This window comes from Sminthopsis crassicaudata, chromosome 2 (genome assembly GCF_048593235.1).
Source record: "Sminthopsis crassicaudata isolate SCR6 chromosome 2, ASM4859323v1, whole genome shotgun sequence".
Lineage (NCBI taxonomy): Eukaryota > Metazoa > Chordata > Mammalia > Dasyuromorphia > Dasyuridae > Sminthopsis > Sminthopsis crassicaudata.
In genome coordinates, this window is record NC_133618.1 from 519,428,226 (window position 1) to 519,450,136 (window position 21,911).

At 34.1% G+C, this 21,911-nt stretch overlaps 1 protein-coding gene across 5 annotated transcripts in view; it reads right to left on the bottom strand.

Annotated features, from left to right (window-relative positions):
- LOC141557963 (uncharacterized) overlaps positions 1-21,057 on the bottom strand; it is a 63,262-nt gene extending 42,205 nt beyond the window's left edge. For 3 of the 5 annotated variants that reach the window (XM_074294419.1, XM_074294417.1, XM_074294420.1), the window contains exon 1: positions 6,188-6,387. In XM_074294419.1, coding sequence (XP_074150520.1) covers positions 6,188-6,354 — 167 coding nt within the window. In that variant the 5' untranslated portion in view covers positions 6,355-6,387. Of the gene's footprint in view, positions 1-6,187; positions 6,388-20,859 lie in introns of those variants that run through there. The other 2 variants (XM_074294418.1, XM_074294421.1) reach the window with 1 other exon arrangement.
- Positions 21,058-21,911: the final 854 nt, after the last annotated feature.

The following is a 21,911-nucleotide window of genomic DNA, read 5'->3' on the forward strand; positions in this document are numbered from 1 at the left end:
TTTTAAAATTTAAAAATTTTAAACTCAAATTCTGTCTTTATTCTAGCAATTTGTGTATAGGCCATATCCATTTGACTAAAAAGCAATCATCTTGAGAGAAGTTCCAATCATAATATTTTATAAACAAAATTCAAGTAATTCTAGTAGTTTATAAAATGGTACTTCTCATCACAGCACTTGATTCCTCTTGTTTATTGTAAACAACTAGAGGGCAGTTTCTATTTCAGCAGTTTGAAAACATTATCCAAACAGTCAGTGTTTTGTAGACATTCTATGGAATTACAAACAGTTCTTTTTAAGCTGTACATTACTTGCCCTTCCCCCCCTTTAAGTAGCTCTTCTGTGTGCTGACAGGTCTCCCTATTAGATTGTAAACATCTTGTGGACAGGATCATGTGTTTTATTTGCCATTAAATGGCTAGCAAAAATAGTTTTTTACACATAATATGCACTAATTAAATTGAATTCAGTTGAATTGAAATGCCCTATGCCCCTTGCCAAGAGGAAATTTAAAACTCCAGCAAATGTGATAGGTCTACAAGATCCCCCCAAAATGCTATAATTCTGGTTATTTAGAAATAAGAAAAAAGAGAAGGCAAAAGTTCCAATCAATCTTTTACTACAGAGGATGGCAGCCTCAACACAGCTGACCAAGGGAAAAAATATGATAAATCAGACCATGAGGATATTTATTACATCAAGTCAATAAAATAAATCTTCTCATTCTAAAATGGCTGAACCAGGCTACTCATCCACTTCATTTTTTCACTTATCACCCCTCCTAATTCTCCCCAGTGAAGAAATACAAGGGTCAAAAAATGGGAAAGCCATACTCCATGCAATTGTCTCTCATTAGACAACTAAAAACTATAATACTTGGCAGCTTTTTTTTTTTTTTTTTTTTGAAATATAGGAGAATCAATGGTAGTTACACAACACAGTGAGTAGAGTGTCAGGCCTGGAATCAGGAAGGCTCATCTTGGTGAGTTCAGATCTGAACTCAGACACTTATTGGCTTATGTGATCCTGGACAAGTTACTTACCCCTGCTTGCTTCAGTTTTCTCATCTGTCGAATGAGCTGGAGAAGGAAATGGCAAACCATTCCAGCATCTTTGCCAAGAAAATTCCAAATGCAGACAATTGGACAGGAAAACATGATGTTCTGACCACACCATTTTATTCAGAAAGTGAGAGAGTTTTAGGCATCCCAACAATCTCACCTAAGCTCAACATTTTATTTCCCAAACAGGTAATGAAGACCATGCTCAGCTTCAATTTTTTAACTAGATTTGCTCTCTTGAATGAAAAGGTTTGCCACCCCATAATATACCATTTGACCTCCAAAAGTTTTTTCCTCTTTCCTCTCTTTCTTCTTATTGGCAATCAAAGAGATGACATTGCACAGTGGATAGAAGGCAGGATATGGTATGTCAGAAAGATCTGTTTTCAAAGTTCCCTTAAGATACTCATTATTTTATGATCTTGCTAAAATCTCTCTGGACCTCAGTTTCTTTACCTGTAAAATGAGGGGGATGGATTTGATGTCCCTGACATCTCTTCCAACCCTCCTGTTATACTAACAAGGGTAGTGATTTAAAGCACTGGACTTAAAATCAGGAAACTTATTCTCATGAGTTTACATTGTTTCAGGCACTTCAGAAATTAACTATGTAGCCCTGGTTAAGTCACTTGACCTTGTTTGCCTCAGTTTCTCATCTTTAAAAAGAGCTGGAAAATGGCAAATCACTCCAGTATCTTTGCCAAGAAAACTCCAAAAGGGGCATGAAGAGCTGGACATGACTATCAACAACTAAACAACAGAGAAAAGAAAACCATTTGGAAAGCTTTTTATGAAAAAATAGATCCTAAGTCATAAAATAAAATAAAGGTTATTGGGTGACAAGCTTTCTCTTTAAAAACTGACAGCCACTGATTCTTTTTCAATCATCCCTCATTTAGTAAGTACTTATTATGAGAAAGGCACTAAGAGGACTCAATTTGCTCATTAGCTTTTTTAAGAGGATAAAGTGAATATTGTCAACCTATAAATGCAAAGGAATTTATATTGAGACAATGTGTCTACATGTATATGCATTATACATGTGAAAATATAAATGCAAAGGAACTTGAAACACTGTGTCTATGTATATACATGTGAAAATTTTTCTACAAGTCAAATATTGCAATAGTTCCTAAACACCAATAATACAGTAACAGCATTATTGTATAGTGATCATCTGTAAAAAAAATTAACTTCTCAGCAATACAATGATCCAAACCAATGCCAAAAGATTCATTCCCCACCCCCCAGGCTGGGGTTAAGTGACTTGCCCAGGGTCACACAGTTAGGAAGTGTTAAGTGTCTGAGACCAGATTTGAAAGATTCATGTTGAAAAATGCTACTCACAACTAAAGAAAGAACTGATAAAATCTGAGTGCAGACTAAAGCATAATTTTTTATTTCAATTTTTAATGGATTTTTTTTTTGTTTAATATCTTCTGTGGCAATATGATTAATAGGCAAATATTTTATAGGATTACCTATATACAACCTATATCAAATTGTTTAACATCTCAGTCAAAGGATAGGAAAAGAAAACTTTGGAACTCAAAATCTTTTTAAAACAAATGTTAAAAAATAGTTTTTCATCTAGTTGGGAAAAATAAAATATATTAGAGTAAAAAATAATTTTATATGTGCTTAACTATATACATTTTTTTCAATCAGTAAAATGTAAGCTTCTTAAGGGCAGGGTTTGTTTGTGTTTTTTTTTTTTTTGTATCCTCAATGCGTGGCACATAATAAGCACTTAATAAAAACTTCATAAATTAAATGGAACTGGATTGGAAGAGAAGGAGATGTCTTACCATTATAATCAACTATATTTTGTAAAATCAGTATTGAGGACAATGATGGTGGAACCTGAATACACAATGGTACATGGTACTATATATATCTCCCAAAGATTCCCCATCATGCCACATGAGAGAACAAAGATTTCCATAATACTATCAAACACTCCATAACCCAAGAACTTTTCCTGTCACTTTTCCTGGATATATGGAATTCTTGATTTAGACTGGGATAGGGCTAAAATGCATGTTTTCCAGAACTATAGATAATTTATATTGGTACTGTTTGGCAGCCACAAAAGATACCTAATAAATATTTGTAAAATGAATGCATTGTATCACTGATGAATGCAGTGTCATCATTGAATATACAGTCTTATTCATCCACATCAAAAATGAGCTTGCTATATTACTTAGTGAACGTAGCAGCCTTGTCATGAAATCTCATTTTACTGCAACCAATGGACCATGGAAATCATGGTGTTTTTGACATCAAAGAATACAAAAATTGTAATGTGTAAAACATAGGAAGTCAATAAGCACATATTAAATGCCTGCTATGTGTCAATCATGATTAGTAAACAATCATATATACACATATATGCACACTATATACACATGTGGGTTTCTATATATGTGCATGTTTATGTGTATATATATGCATATGTAGGCATATGTATGTATGTATGTACATATGATTGTTTACCAATCATGATTATCCAGGGGAATGGGATTTGGGAAGGATAGAATTTGGAACTCAAAAGTATAAATAACAATTTTTTAGAATTAAAATAAAATATGATTCTGGGGAGGTTAGATAGATGGATGATAGATAATGATAAATGAGATAATCAATAGAGCAAGAAGCTAAGAATGAGAAGGTTCAGGAAAAGGTTGCTTGTAGAAGGTAGAATTCAGCTTGAACTTCAAAGAAGCTAGGGAAGCCAGGAGTCAGGGATGATGGAGGGCATTTCAGGCATGGGGAATAAACATTAAAAATGTGGGAAATCTGATGATGGAGTGTTGCTACCCTGGATATCTTAGAATCAGCCAGAGTCAGGATAAGCAAAAATCTTTTATTCTTGGTCTTTTGGGGTCGCTCTCAGGGGATTAGATCTAGAAATCTCCTCTTTCCCTCTACTGCCAAAGAATGACCCTCCCTCCTCCTACTCCACCCACTGATATCACTTCCCCTTCTTTGTCCACACCGACTGATCGAGCCAGCACAGAATAGTTAAGTCATGTTAATAGAGAATTGTCCAATTGGTAATTAGCCTCAAGTGCCAAGTTACCTTGCATCTGCTCATTTGTAGCCCTTTACATCTCCCGCTTTCTTTTGTTTAAGAGGACAGGTGATCACGCCATCCCTGACTTCCAGGGAGGTGAGAACCCCAAAAAGGAGATGATCACACCCTCCCTGACTTCTCAGGAATGAAGGTGAAAACACCGAAAAGGAGGTGATCACGTCCCCCCTGACTTCTCAGGAAGAGAGATAAAAAGCACCAAAGAGAGGTGGGGATTTGCTAGCGGGTTTCTGGGGCTGAAAGATCTTATTAGAGACACAAACCCATCAGCATGGGAGGTATTACACAAGCACATAGCAATAACACAGAGGCTATTAGTGATGACTCTCCCCACAATCAGTACAGGGTCGATGAGGTGTAACAAACATGAATTGTACATGAAAGTAGTGATATAAACAATATAAATCAACACGGTTTTGTAAAAGATTTCCAGAAGTCCTAGAAGGAGGGTATGTAAACATCAGTCACACATACACTGTGGGCCAAGCACCATACTTCCACTGAAGTTCTTCAGTGACCAGGAAATATTAGGTGAGTATTTTAATAGACAAACAAGGAACTTACTTTGTTAAGGGCTAAACTAGTAACTTTTTATAGCTGAAATGGGGCAGATGTTAGGAAAAGATTCCCCACCCCCACCCCATCCTCAGCCCCATGTTGGGCACCAATGTTGTGACCCTGGATATCTTAGAATCAGCCAGAGTCAGGATAAGCAAAAGTCTTTATTCTTGGTCTTTTGGGGTAGCTCTCAGGGGATTAGATTTAGGAATCTTCACACCTCCTTCCTCTGTCCCTCTACTGCCAAAGAATGACCCCCCTCCTCCTACTTCACCCACTGATCTCACTTCCCCTTCTTTGTCCACACCCACTGATCGAGCCAGCACAGAATAGTTAAGTAGGGTCATCCTCCAAACATGTTAATAGAGAATTGTCCAATTGGTAATTAGCCTCATGTGCCAGGTTATCTTGCATCTGCTCATTTGTAGCCCTTTACAATGGAGTACACTGTGCAAGAAACAAAGCCAGAGGGTCAGTGGATCACAGAATACATGGGGGGGGGGGGGGGGAATAAGGCATAAAACTGGAAAGAGGGAAGCTAGATTATATTGGGCTTTGAATATGAAAGAGAAAATTTTGTGTTTGATCCTGCAGAAGATAAGCTGTCACTGGAATGTATTGAATGGAGAGTGAGGTGGGAAGTGTGACATAGTCAGAACTGCATTTTTGGAAGTTCCTTGTTAGTCAAGTGGAAAGTGGACCAGAGTAGGAAGACTTGAAGCAGAGAAACTAATTAGAAGGTTAGTGCAGAAGTTCAGTACGAGATAATAAGGTCTGCACTTTGATAGTGATGGTGCCAGAGGAAAGAAAGGGGTGTATAAGAGATAGTTTTCCTGGTAGAAAGGACAGTACTTGACAACTGACTGGATCTGGTGATTGAGCCAGAATGAAAGGTTGGGGATGACATCTAGATTGTGAGAGTGGTTGTCTAAAAGGACATCAACAGTAATAATGGAGTTTAGAAGAGGAGGGGGGAGGGTTTGTGGGTGGTGGTGGGGAAGATAAGGAGTTCAGTTTGGGGTGTGGTATGCTTAAGATATCAATGAGAAGTCCAATTTAAGATAACTATAAATGTGAGTCTGAAGATAAGGAGAAAAATTAGGTCCAGTAGATCTGAGAGTTATTTGCCAAGAGATGGATAGCATTAAATGAAATAGTATAGAGAGGGAGAAGGGAAGAGGACTCAAAACAGAGCCCAGTTAGCAGGAGTGACCTGTAAGAATTATCACCAAAGGAACTGAGAATCTGAGATCTTAACACAGGTAGGAGTGTCAGAATAGAATGGTGTCATGGAAACCTAGAGAGAACAGAGTATCCAAGAGAAGACGTTGATCTACAAGTCAAAAGTGAGACATCACAAAAGCACATTTATAAGTAAATTGACTTCATACCAAATTTAAAAAAAAAAAGAATTCAGAGAGTTTATACCCAAAAATATAATTTTAAATAATAAATTTTTAAAAATTCATACCACTTTTTCTGTGGTTCCGGAAGTTCTCCATCCTCCCTTAATGTAATACCCTGAATGTTCTCATAGTCAGAAATCAAATTTTGTGAAGTTCTTTGTGCTTCACGCAATTCTTCTTCATCTACCTGGTTTTGGGTATAATGGTGTAAGAAGGCTTTTTTGTGAAACATGGCTGTTAATTATTGATGGGAAATGTGTCTTAGGCGTTATCGGATAGCAATATTTTTACCAGGAAATCGCAGGCATTTTAAAGCCTCACGGTGTGATGTCACAAATGATACTTAATTCCCAATTGTTAAGTTACACAGCGATTGAATGTGAGAGGCTAGCTTTCTCTCCAGTATATTATGTCCCCTTGACTACATACTTAAATTTACAGGTTGAGTTTTAGTGCAGTTTTAAGTTAAAATTTCTAAGATTTGGAGGGATACCCTACACATATATAAACATGTACACATAATCATTTGTACTGTGATCTTAATGATTCATATGTTCTAATAATGTAGAGTGTAACTCACCAAAGCCTGCCCACCATGTACTACTCTTATCTAAGTCTTTCCCTTAAGTTTATCCTAGAATGTCTACCTAATGTACTGGGCACCTTAATAGCTCTCCATCTTGGAAATATATGAGAGAAGCACATTGGCTGCTTTGGTTGTCCTTGTTCCTGAAATTAAACTTTTATTTTTTTCTCATATCCTTTTCTCTACAAGTCTTTAACCATTCCATTGTAAGCAATATAAACAGGCAGATATAAATATAAAGATACATATACATATATGTATATTTGTTTATATATCTATATCTCTCTCTTTATATATATATATATATGTTATATATGTTTCAATCAATGGAATAGTGAGAAAAGGAACTGTGTATACATTCAATCATAGACAATCCATAGTTTTCCAGCTATAATTGGGGATATATATAAAACATTCTGGACACATGGTTTCTGGGTAATTAAAAATTTTATTAATCATGAAAGTGATGATTAATAAAGGTCAGTGGTATTCTTGAATAATAAAAACTCCTCATGGAACCCACTCAATGATAATATGCCTTTGGAAGAGAAGATATTCCTGAGATTAACAATCAACTATGACTGGTAAACAATGGAAAGAATAAATATTGTAATGACAGGTGGACCTATTCTAATAAGGGCTGGGGGACATAACTGATTTCTCATTCTTGAACAAGGATACTTATCTCTTCTTCAAATCACTACCACCTAGTGAAATCTAGACAAAAGGGGGTCTACCTCTGCTCAGAAATGGCTGCAGTGGAACACAATGAGCTAGAATTCACGTTTGATTTTAAATCTTTAAGATCCTCTAATTGGTGGGGTCTCTCATGCAGAATCAAAAGGCATGTTCCCTGGTGTTTGAGCAATGAACAATATCCTTCGGCATGTTCCCTGGTGTTTGAGCAATGAACAATATCCTTCAGTTCAATATAATTCAATAATTGACTATTAATATTTAAGAAAGAAATAGTCATTTATCTCAAATTCAAATGTATTTGCATAAAACAACCCAATAATGGAAAAAATACTGAGAAATATTCTATAAATTGGACCAAAAAAAAAAAAAAAAAAACCCAAACAGAGGGGATTACCCAACACTACATAGCTTTCTCTAATTCTATCTGGAGATAATTAACTGGACACCTACCTAGTCCTGCTTTTTAAGCCTCAGGAGAATAACAGAAATAAACTCCCTTTGACTCTCCCATAATTTTGCTAGTTCTGTATCTCTCTTTCTCTCATATATCCCAATTCCTTTCCTCGAAAAGGCTTAGATGGATGGCTGACCATTGCAAGAGGCTGAGGAGCTGGAGCTATTTGATAAGTAATCAAGCCAGACTTCAGTCTTTCATGCTACAAATCTCTAAAGGATCTTATATGGAATCCTAGTTCATGGATAAATTTGTGGATTGCTTCCATGATCACATTTTCAAATGTTGCATATGCTTATAGAGAATTAACATACTCGAATTTGGAGATTTGAGGAAGCCAGTCCATATGAGGCAAAGAAATACGAGTTTGCTCTTTCAAAATTTTAGATTCCCCCTACATTCCAAGATACTAGCTTACTACATACAGCACTGCATGGGTCACTATAAGACCTTTAGTCCAGCTATGAAAATAAAGACTTCCTTATATTATCCAGGACCTCATATGTTAGGGCATGTCTAAAGAGTCTTAATAAAATCTGATAATGGGTGTAAAATTTTTTAAGGGAAATCTTGCATTTGTAATACTTTATACTCCCTTTTACTCTTATTTTCTCCTTTTCTTTCCCTTCTCTTATTGTACTCCTTCCCTTACCCTTTATCCACAAAACTTAAAATTCTATGTTGAGTAAAAATGAAACCCCTCTGGATAGCTTGGAAAAGAGGGGCAGTACCAGACTTCTATGAACCTACATTCAAGGACAAGGAATTATAATGAATCCTGAATAATATCTGACATAGGAGAATAACATGTCAATGTCCATGGCATCGTAGACAAACCAAACTTGGAATCAGGAAGCTCTGGGTTTGAGTCCTTAGTCTAACACTGTGTGACCCTGAGTAAGCTACTTAACATTTCAGTTTCAGCATTTTTATAAAAATGGAGAATAACAGGGTTGTTGTAAGGTTCAAACAATATTGACAAAACACTTGCAAACCTTAAAACACTTTGTAAATATTTATTATTCTCGTAGTTTCCAAAATTCAATATATGCATTTTCTGTGTACAAAACACTACACTATAAAGAATCCATTTATTTCACAAATGTTCAAGCATCTATAGCATGCAAGGAACTGTGTTAGATGCTGAGAGGAATCCATCAATCATGGAAAGTTTCATTCAGGAAGAAGTTACTCTGCAGTTGGACCTCGCAGCATGGGGTGGTTGTTCTTGTTGTTTATCCTTTGTTCTGGAAGAGGACTCATCAAGCAGATTATGCCATGACATGCAAGGCAATTGGATTTAAGTGAACGAGAGCTGTGCAAAATCACCAGTCTCATTTTCTCCTCTGGAGCCATATGGATCCAGTTTGGCAAATATAGATCAGGATGACTTGAGATGTCTCTGGATGCAGTGGGAGACCCTTGACCTTTTTAAGCTAAGGTCTTTAACAGATCCCAGTTTGCTTGGGACAAGTATCCAATCTGTGATTCTGGAGAGGTAAGAAATGAGGCAGAAAATGACCTCTTTTAAATAGTCAAAATAAATAAATCTGGGAGGGGAAGATCTTCAGGGTTTCTAGGCAAAACAAATAATTAGTAATAATCTGGTCAGTGAGAATGCTTGGTCTGGGACCTATTATTGGTCAATCAATGAAAAAAAGCACAGTGATTTGGGTTTAAGGCTTGGTCTTAGTCCATAAACCTCAAGATATCTTGTTATAGAGAGTTATCAATCAGCATTTAGAGTCCTTTGAATTGGACACCTGAAGGTAAGGATATGATACACTATATGGACAGAAGGAAGGGAAGGGAAAGGAGAAAGAAAAAAAAAGAGTTATGTTGCCCAATTGGCCAGTTCTAGTTGTGTTCCCAGAACACAGAATCACAGAGGTTATTGTTTGTCATTTGTTCTCAAAGAGAACCATGATGTACAAGGGAATTGGAATTAAGTGAGGATGGGCTGTGCAAAGTCATCAACTTCCCTTTCTCCTCCAGAGCCATCAGGATTACTGGAGAGGCCCTGGAAATGATAAGAGAACTTGACCTTACATTTTCAAGAGGTCTCAGTTTGACTGAGTCAATGCCCATTGAGCAATAAAGGCTAGATAAGAATTGAGGTCCAGAGAATGTTCCCTATTCCAAAAAAAATCCATTCTTTAAGGAGACTAGGGTTTCTGGCCAAAACAGAAGTAATTGCTATTCAGATTCACTGAGTACTTGATCCTTATTGTTGACCAATCAATGAGAGCCAGAATGGTTACAAAAATAAAGCTAGAAAGATGGGAGGAGAAAGAAATAAGAGAAAATGGAATAAGGAAGAAGGTATTTCAAGGAGAGTGAAGTGGAAAAGCATTTCAAGAGAAAATGGCAATATGGAAAGTGTGGAGGCACAAACCAATCTATGGGAAAACCATCTACGGGAAATGCCAAATGGACTATTTTTTTTAAGAATGAACAGTTTAGAAAATGAGGCTAGAAAGTAGAGCAATACTTTGAAAGTTCTTGAAGATTAGAGAGTATTTAATATTTAATTGGAAGGTCACATAAGGTCACAGGATCATAGATGTGAGCTAAAAAAGGAACCTTAGAGGTTTCATCTCCTCTACATCTAATTTTTCAGATTGGACACTGTGTCCAGTGAGTCGTGTGATCACACACTTGTATGAAGCAGAAGAAATGGATTTCACAATGCCCTTTACCTATGTCTAATTATTATTTAAGCCAATGATGTTAGTGGTAGTGGAAAGTATTTTTGCATTATTAAGTGAAAGAATTTATATTTGATCATAAAGATAATTAGGACCATTGAAGTTCATTAAATATGGGGATGACAGTCAAATCCTACTTTCTACTACCACTTTCCTGCCAACAATAATAGTAACAGTAATAATAATGAAGAGAAGGAAGAAGAAGGGGAAGGAGGAGGAGGGGAAGAAATACCATTTATACTATACTTACTCTATGCCACACAATTTAATTGTTATCTCATTCGATCTTCAGAACAACCCTGGGAGGTTTAATGCTACTATTATCACAATTTTACAGATGAAAAAACTGATCAGTACAGAAGTTAAATGATTTACCCAAGGGTTCCATAACTAGTAAGTGTCTAGGGAAGATTGGAAATTAATTCCTGATTCCAGGCATGCACCATCTTTCAGATTACAGTGGATATATTTTGTATGTAACTAGTTTTTACAAGTTGTCTCCTAATTAGAATCTACAATTTCTTAAGAGCAGAGATTTGGCTTTTTTTTTTTTTTTTTTTTTTTTTTTTTTTTTTTTTTATTAATTCCTAGTACTTGGCACAGTGCCTCACATACAAAATCCTAAATAATAATGTTTGTTGACTTAATAACTTTAGGAAAAGCATTTTGATGATTGTATGGAAATAAGGACTAGCCCTTGGAATCTCATTGGTTTATATGACCCTTAGATTCCACATGAGGCAGTGCCAAGAAAGGGAATTTTCCTGAAGCTTCCCCAAATAAAATGTCTCAAAATTAATTCTGGAGCAGCAAAATCCACCAAAAAGACAATTTTGCAGCCCAAGAGGATTGCAGGAAAGGTTATTCCACGGATAAAAGTGGAGGGCAGCCTAGTGCAGGTAGTGTCTGGGACTCTGCAGGAGGCATTTGGGACAAGCACAGGTCAGCAATCTAAGGCCCCAGTGCAAGAGTAGAGTCTACTTCTGTGAGGCCTCCAGCACCCAGCACAGTAACTGTGACCAGGCCCATGGGCTCTCATATAGGAGGCCAGTGGTTAGGCCCCTGAACCCTAGGTGAAAGAAACATAGGACATAGTGCTCCTGGTGCAGCAGGATCAAAGATGAATTTTAAAAGTCAAGAAATGGTGTGTGAGTGAGCAAAAAGCAGACCAACAAAAGCCAGACCATAAAAAGCTACTATGACAACTGGGAAGATCAAAACACCAACTCAGAAAAGGACAACAATGTCAAAATGCCTGGGCTGCAAAGGCCCAAAGAAAAATATAAAATGGTCTCAGGCATCAAAAGATCTCCCAGAAGTGCTCAAAAAAGGATTTTAAAAATCAAATGAGAAAGGTAGAAAAAAAATTTGGGGGAGGGCAGCAAAATGAGAGTTACATAAAAGAATCAGGAAAAAAAAAACCAGCAGCTTGGGAATGAAAGCACAAAAAATAGAAAGAAAAGTGCAAAAATTCACAGAAGAAAACAACTCTGTAAAAAGTAGAATTGGCCAAATATAAAAGATCAAAAAGACAAAAGCTAACTGCAAAAAAAATTCCTTAAAAAGTAGAATTTGTAGAATTCTAAAGAATTATAGAGAATTAAAAAGTAGAAGCTAATGACTAAGAAGCAAAGAAAAATCAAAATCATGAAAAAAATAGAAGAAAATGTGAAATATCCTATTCAAAAACAACCAATCCAGAAAGTAGATTGAAGAGACTTAATTTAAAAATTAGTGGTCTAACCAAGTATGAGAAAAAGAGGTAAGAAAATAAATTTTACAGAGTAAAAAATTTTTTTAAATAAATAAAATGAGGCAATTTTTGTGAAATGTTACTTTAAGAAAAAAAGTAGCAAGTTATTCTGGGGGGGAGGGGAAAGAAAGAATTATTGTATTACCTAAAAGACATGATTTTTAAAAATTAGAGTCATTACTATGAAGTAATTTTCAAGGAAAACAACACCTCATATCCTAGAACCACAGGATAAAATCAGTAGCTGAAAGAATATACTGATCATTTCCTCAAAGAAATCACAAAATGACTCCCAGGAATATTATAACCAAATTCTAGAACTCTCAGCTCAAGGAGAAAATATTGGAAACATTCCAAAGAAATAATTCAAGTACCAGGGAGTCACAGGCAGGATTATACAGAATGAGGCAGCATCTACATTAAAGGATCAGAGGGCTTAGAACCAAATCAGATCATAATCCTTCAAGGAAATAAATGGATATTCAATGAAATAGCTAATCAAACATTCCTGATGAAAAATTAGCTAACTAGAAATATTTATTTACAAATACAAAACTCAAGAGAAACAGTAAACAGAAAAAGAGAAGAAATAAGTTATTTGATGAGGGTAAATAGTTTATATCCCTTCTTAGAAATATGATACTTGTAGCTCTTAAAAACTACATCACTATTTGTACAGTTAGAAGGAGTGTACAAGATCCATGTGTGGATATAAATTGATGTTGATGGTAAAATGTAAAAAAATAAGGCTGAGAAAGAGGAATCCTTTGGGAAAAAAGGAAAGGGAGAAATAGATGGAGTAAATTATCACACATGAAGAGTCATAAAAGACTTATTTGGGTGTGTTCAAGAAAAGAGGGAGGTGAGCTTTATTTGAACCTTACTATCATTGCATTTGGCTCAAAGGGAGAATAACATACACATGCAGTTGGATATAGAAATTTATCTTGCCTTAGAGGGAAATAGGAGGGGGGAGAGAAAGGAAAAAAGAGGAGGGGGGATTAATAGAAGGGAAAGTAGATTGAGGACATAGTGATCAGAAGCAAAATACTGGTGAGGAGAACAGAATGAAAGGAATGAGAGGGAGAGAAATATAAACAAACAAACAAAAAAAAAAAAACCAGGACAGAGGGAAATACAGTTAGAAATCATAATTGTGAATGTTGAATGGGATAAACTCACCCATAAAATGGAAGCAGACAGCAGAGTGGATTAAAAACTGAAATCTACAATATGTTGTTTACAAGAAACATATTTGAAGCAGAGAGAAATCCAGAGAACAAAGGTAAAGGGACAGAAGTAAAATCTATTTTGCTGAAGTTTAAAAAAAAAAAAAAAAAAAAAAAGTAGGGATAGCTATTTTGATCTCAGATAAAGCAAAAGAAAAAATAGATCTGATTAAAAGAGCTAAGGAAGGAAATGTCATCTTGCTAAAAGGTACTACAGGCAATGAAATAATATCAATACCAGATTTTTTTTTTTAAAAGGAGAAGTCACAGGAAGTCACAGGAGTTACAGGAGGAAATAGACATGTGCTAGTGGGGGACCCTCAATGTTTCCCTCTCAGAGCTAGATAAATCTAACTACAATATAAAAAAGAAATTAAGAAAAGTTAGATATGATAGACCTCTGAAGAAAAATTGAATGGAGAAAGAAATATGCCTTTTTCTCAGCAGTACATAAAACCTACATAAAAATTGACCATGTGTTCAAACATTCACAATATAATTCAGAAAGGCAGAAATATTAAGTGCATCCTTTGCAGATCCTATGTAATAAAATTATATTTAATAAAAGGTCATAAAATAAAGATTAAAAATTAATTGGAAAACTAAATTAATCCTAAAGTATAAGTGGATCAAATAACAAATCATAGAAATAATTATTTCATTAAAGAGAAGGACAATAATGAGAGAATGTACCAAAATTTATAAGGAGCAGCCAAAGCAGTACTGAGATGAATTTTATAATTCTAAAAGACTTATACCATTACAAAATAGACAAAAGCAGGATCAGTGGATTAGACATGCAAATAAAAAAAAAAAGAGAGAGATTAAAAAATAAATTAAAACAAATTTGAAATCCTGAAAACCAAAAATGAGATGAATAAAATTGCAGTTAAGCCATTGGACTAATAAATAAAACTAAGAGCTGGTTTTAGGGAGGAAAAAACAACAAAATAGATAAATCTTAGATCAATTTGATTTTAAAAGGAGAAAACCAAATTATCAGTATTAAAAAATGAAGAAGCTGAATCCATCACCAATAAAGAATAAATTAAAGCAATAATTAAGAACCATTTTGCCCAATTTTATGCCAATAAATCTGATAATCTAAGAGAAATGGATAAATAGTTGCATAAATATAAATTGCCAGGACAACAGAAGACATTGAATACTTAAATAACAAAATGAATAAAATCTCTAGGCCTGATGAATTCATAAGTGAATTATACCAAACATTTAAAGATTATTTGACTGCAATACTATAGAAATGCCAAATTCCTTATATGACAGAAATATGGTGCTGATACCTCAATCAGAAAGAGCCAAAATGGAGGGGGAAAAATTATGGACCAATTTCCTTTATGGACCAATTTCCTTAATGAATATCAATACAACAACATTAGCAAGGAGATTACAGCAATGTGTCTCAAAGTTCACATACCATAACCAGGTGGGATTATAGAAAGAATGGAGCACTGGCTCAATATTAGGAAAACTTTCAGTATAATCAACCATATAAAAAACAAAGCCAACAGAAATCATATGATTATCTCAACAGATTCAGGAAAAAGCTTTCAACAAAAATACAATACTCGTAAAAATTAAAGAGCATAGGAATAAATGGCCATTTTCTTAAAATGATAAGTAGTATATCTTTCTAAAACCACCAACAAGCATTATCTATTATGAATTTAAGCTAGAACTTTTCCCAATAAGGTTAGAGGTGAAGCAAGGATACCCATTATCACCATTATTATTCAGTATTAACTATAAATTTTAGCTATGGCAATAAGAAAAAACAAAGAAATTAAAGAACAATGAAAAAAACAAAACTAACACTTTTTGCAGATGACATGATTTTATACTTATAGAAACTGTAGAAAATCCACTAAAAACTAGTTGAAAATAACTAATAACTTTATGAAAGATACAAAATAAATCCATATAAATCATCAGCATTTCTATATAGTGTCAATGAAGTCCGGCAGCAAGACATAGAAAAATTTACTTTAGAATATCTGTCAACAATATAAAATAGTAGGGACTCTTATCTGTCAAGACAAACCTAGAAATTACATGAACACAAGCACTTTTCACCCAAATAGTCATTTCTAAAGTATTGAAAAAAATATGAATTGGTCATGGGTAGGCCAAGCCAGTATAACAAAGTTGACAATTATATTTAAATTAAGTAATCAGTATCTTTTCAATCAAACTACCAAAAATTATTTTATAGAGCTAAAAAAAAAAATTCCTTTGGAAGAATCAAAGGTGAAGAATATCAAGGAAATTAATGACAACAAATGTGAAGAAAGTTAGATGTAGTCCTACCAGATCTCAAACTGTATTATAAAGAGGTAATCATCAAAACTATTTGGTACTAGCTAAGAAATAATGTCAGTGGGTAAATGAAATAGATAAAATACACAAGACTCAGAAATAAATGATTATAGTAATATTTGAAAAACCCAGCTCTAGTTTTGGGACCAAGAATTCACTATTGAATGGCAAAAACTGGTATAGAACATTTTACACCATATATCAAGATAAGATCAAAATGGGTATGATTTAAATATAAAGGGTGATGTCATTAAGAAATTAGGAGAGCAAGGAATATAACTGTCATATTGAAGAAGATAAGAATTTACGATAAAAAAGATGTAAAATGTACATTTTTTATTACAGCAAATTCCACACAATCAATGCAACCAATATGAGGAGAGAAAAACACTGGGAAACAATTTTTACAACAAATGTCTGATAGAGGTCTCATTTCTCTAATACATAGTAGAGAACTGGTTCAAATTCATAAGACTATAAGTCATTCCCCAATTGATAAATGGTCAAAAGATATGAATAATCAGTTTTTAGATGAGAAAACTGAAGTTAACTATATTCACATAAATATTCTAAATCACTACAATTGGAGAAATGCAAGCAAAAACAGCTCTGTGGTATCTGGCATCTATCAGATTGGCTAATCTGAACAATGGAAATGTTGTGGCAAAATTAAGACATCAATGCACTAATGTAAGAGCTGTGAACCCCCTTCTAGAGAATAATTTGGAACTATAGACAAAGTACATACCCTTTGATCCAACAATAAGACTTAATTATTCTCAGCAATACAATGATCCAAAACAATTCTAAAGGACTCTATGAAAAATGCTATCCAGCTTCAGAGAAAGAATTGATAAATCTGAATGCAGATCAACACATTTATTTTTCATATTCTGTATTCTTTTTCATGGTTACATTTCCCTTTGGGTCTGTGTTACCTTTCACAAAGTGACTAATATAATTTTGCATGATGAACTCTATTAAAAAATTACTGTCTCAGGAGGGAGAGAAAATGTGCAATTCAGAATTTTTTAAAAAATAAATGATAACAGTTGTCTTTATATTTAACTGGGGGAAAATAAAAATATTCTTCTAAAAATTTAAAAATTCAAATTCTCTCTTTATTCTAGCAATTTGTGTATAGGCCATATCTACTTGACTAGAAAGCAATCACCTTGAGAGATGTTCCAATCATAATACTTTTTAAACATAGTCCCAAGTAATTATAGTAGTTTATAAACTGGTACTTCTCACCATAGCACTTGATTCCTCTACTTATTTATCATAAACAACTAGAGGGCAGTTTCTATTTTAGCAGTTTGCAAACATTATCCAAACAGTCATTGTTTTATAAACATTCTTTGTAATTACAAACAGCTCTTAGTAACTCCTGTAAATTGCAACATATTCCTTTTATTTCCCTTAAAGTAGCTCTTCTGTGCGCTGATAGATCTCCCTACTAGACTATACACACTTTGTGGACAGGATCATGTGTTTTATTTGGCATTCAATGGCTAGCACATTTCTTTACATATAGTATGTACTAAGTAAATGTGTTGAACTGAATTAAATTGAATTGAAATGCCCTATGCCCTTTGCCAAGAGGAAATTTACAACCTAAACAAATGTGGTAGGTCTGCAAGCTCCCCCAAGAAGAGTGAATATGCAGTCAACTTATAAATGCAAAGGAATTTATGTTGAGACAATGTGTCTATGTTTATATGTGTATGTGTGTGTGTATATATATATATATATATATATATATATGTGTGTGTGTGTGTGTGTGTATGGAAATATTTTCATACAAGGGAAGTGTTTTCATACAAGAAAATTTTGCAGTAGTTACTAAATAACACAGTAACAACATTATTGTATAATGATCATCTGTAAAAGAATTAACTGTTCTCAGCAACATAATGATCCAAGCCAAGGCCAAAAGATTCATGATGAAAAATGCTACTTCCAACTAAAGAACTGATACAATCTGAGTGCAGATTAAAGCATATTTTTTAACTTCAATTTTTATGGATTTTGTTTAATATCTTCTATGACAATATGATTAATTGGCAATTTGCCATTATTATTAACAGGGAAATGTTTTACAGGATTACCTATATACAATCTATATCAAATTGTTTGACATATGTCAACCAGAGGATAGGGAAAGAAAACTTTGGAACTCAAAATCTTTTTAAAACAAATGTTAAAAAATAGTTTTTCATCTAGTTGGGAAAAATAAATTGTTAAAGTAAAAAAATTTTTTTTCTTTTTATTTTATATGTGCTTAGTTATATACACTTCTTTTAATCAGTAAAATATAAACTTCCTAAGGGTAAGATTCATTTTTCTTTTTATCTCCACAGTTCCTGGCACATAGTAAGCACTTAATAAAAACTTTATAAATTAAATGGAACTGGATTGAAGGGGAAAGAAATGTATATAATATGACCAATATAACCAATAAGAACCAATATAATCAACTATATGTTATAAAGTCAGTGTTGAGAAAAATGATGGTGGAACCTGAATGGATTCAACATTATATGGACATATTTCAGGGAAATAGTAATGTTATGTAATATTTAAGTGCACATTGGTACATGGTACTATGGTATCTCCTAAAGATTCCCCCTCATGCCACACATAGAAAAAAATATTTTCATAATACTATCAGACACTTGATAACCCAGTAACTGTTTATCACTCTTCTTGGATATATGGGATTCTTGATTTAGAATGGGATAGGATTAAGATGTAGGTTTTTCCAGAGCTATAGTTAATTTTTATTGGCAACAGAGAAGATATCTAATAAATATTTGTAAAATAAATGCAATATATCACTGATGAATGCACTATCTTCATTGAGTGTACAATCTTATTCCCTCACATCAAAAATCAGCATGCTATATTATGGAATGAACACAGAAGCTTTGTCATGAATCCTCATTGTACTGAAACCAATGTACAATGGAAGTTATGATTTTTGATATCAAAGATATCAAATTTTGATTGTCAAAGAACACAAAATAATAAGTATAAAACATAGCCAGTCATTCGTACATACATACACACATATATACATACATACATACATACATGTGTATATATATATATGTATATATATGTATGTATATGTTTGCTTACCAATCATTATTGTCTTGGGGGGCAGGTAAAGAAGATAGAATTTGGAATGCAAAACTTTAAATAAAACTGTTTAAAAATTAAAATAAATAAAAAATGATTGTGGGAGAAAATAATGTTTATATGGGATAAACTAGAGATGGTCAATAGAGCAAGAATTTTTTTTTTTTAATTTTTTATTTTATTTTATAATTATAACATTTTTTGACATTACATATGCATGGGTAATTTTTTACAACATTATCCCTTGCACTTACTTCTGTTCAGATTTTTTTCTCTTCCTCCCCCAACCCCCTCCCCCAGATGGCAAGCAGTCTTATATATGTTAAATATATTACAGTATATTCTAGATACAATATATGTGTGTAGAACCGAATTTTTTGTTGCACAGGAAGAATTGGATTCAGAAGGTAAAAATAACAGTTTACATTCATTTCCCAGTGTTCCTTTTCTGGATGTAGCTGGTTCTGTCCATCATTAATCAATTGGAATTGGATTAGCTCTTCAATAGAGCAAGAAATTAAGAGTAGGACCTAGGATATACTATAAAATACTATAAAATATTTATTATGTATGGGAATGCCTGCCATCTAGGGGAGGGGGTGGAGAGAAGGAGGGGAAAAATTTGGAACAGAAGGGAGTACAACGGATAATGTTGTAAAAAAAATTACCTATGAATATGTACTGTCAAAGAAAATGTTATAATTATAAAAATTAATAAAAAAATTTGAAAAAAAAGAAATTAAGAGTAGGAAAGGATCAGGAAAGGCCTTTTGTAGAAGGTATAATTTTTAGCTGGGACTTGAAGCCAAGAAAACCAGGAGGCAGGGGATGATGGAGGGCATTCCAGACATGGGAAATAGTGAAAATGTGGGAAATCTAATGGAATGTATTGTGAGAGAAATAAGGAGATTTCCAAGGTCACTGGAATACAGTGTGCATAGAGGAATAAGGCATAAGACTACTGGAGAAGGGGAAGCTAGATTATGTTGGCCTTTGAATGCTAAAGAGAAGATTTTTGTTTAATCTTGCAAGAAATAGGAAATCACTGGAATTTAATGAATGGAGAGTAGAGCAGGGAGCTGGAAGTTCCCTCTAGTAGTTAAATGGAATGTAGACCAGACCATAGGGAGACTCGAAGCAGAGAAACCAATAAGGTGGTTAATGCACAAGTCCAAGTATGAGATGATGGGGGTGGGGCGGTAATGATGCCAGAGGAGAAAAATGACTGTATAAGAGATGTTTTCTTGGTAGAAATGACAGGATTAGATAATTGCCTAGATATGGTGATTGAGACAGAATAAAAAGTTGGGGATGATACCTAGAATGAAAGAGTGGATGTCTGGAAGGACAGCAAATGTAATAATGGAGTTCAGAAGAGGGGGAAGGTTTGAGGGGAAAAGATAAAGAGTTCAGTTTGGGGTGTAGTATGCTTGAGATATCTATGAGACATCCAATTTAAGATAATTATAAATGTGAGTCTGAAGGTAAGGAGAAAAGTTAGGTCAAGTAAATCTGAATTATCTGCAAGAGATGATAAATGAAATCCTAAGAGCTGATGAGAGCATTAAGTGAAATAGCATAGAAAAGAAGAGGAGAAGAGGACCCAGAACCCAATTAGCAGGGGTGACCTGGAAGAATATCACCAAAAGGAACTGAGAATCAGATCTTTACACAGCTAGGAGAGTCAGGATAGAATGGTGTCATGGAACCCTAAAGAGAAGAAAGAATCCAAGAGAAAAAGTTGATCAACAGTAAGACAACCCCAAAGCACATTTATAAGAGTTCATGTAAAAAAAAATTAAAATAATTTTAAAAAACAATTCATACCGCTTTTTCTGTGGCTCCTGAAATCCTGCATCCTCCCTTAATGTAATGCCCTGGATTTTCTTATAATCAGAAATCAAATTTTGTGATGTTCTTTGTGCTTCGTGGAATTCTTCTTCATGCATGTCCTTTCCACTAAGGTGGCGTGCGAAGGATTTTTTGTGCAACATGGTTGTTAACTGATGGGGAATGTGTCTTATGCGTTATTGGCTAGCAATATTTTTACCAGGAAATTGCAGGCATTTTAAAGCCTCAGGGGTATGATGTCACAAATGACCCTTTTCCCAATTGTTGTTACACACCCAGTGGTCTGTATCCCAAAGAAATCATAAAAGAGGGGAAAGGACCCACATGTGCAAAAATGTTTGTGGCAACTCTTTTTGTGGTGGCAAAGAATTGGAAAATGAGTAGTTGTCCATCAGTTGGGGAATGATTGAATAAGTTATGCATGTGAAAGTAACAGAATGTTATTATTCTATTTAAAAATGATGAACAGAATGACTTTAGTTTCTAAAAACCCTGGAAAAGATTTACACAAACTAATCCTAAGCGAAACAAGCAGAAACAAGAAAACATTGTACATGGTAACAGCAAGATTGTGCAGTGATCAAGTGTGATGATCTCCCTACTCAGCAGTTCAATGATCCAAGGCAATCCCAATAAACTTTGGATGACAAATGCCATCCAAATCCAGAGAAAAATCTATTAAGACTGAATGTAAATCAACACAGAATATATTCACTTTTTTTTCTTTTTCTTTAGTTATTTTTGTGTGTATGGTTGTTCTAATTTTTCTCTCCCAACATGATTCATAAGGAAATATGTAAAAAAATATATATACTTTTATAATGAAAAAAAAAGTTGCTACATGTAACTGAAAAAATAAAAACTTTAAAAATTTAAAAGAAAATTAAAAGAAAAAAGTAGAGCTTAAAAACTAAAGTGAGAGGCAAGCTTCCTCTCCAGTATGTTATGTCCCTTTTGACTATATACTTACATTTACAGATTGTCTCAAGAGTTTTTGGTGCAGTTTTAAGCTAAAATTTCTAAGATTG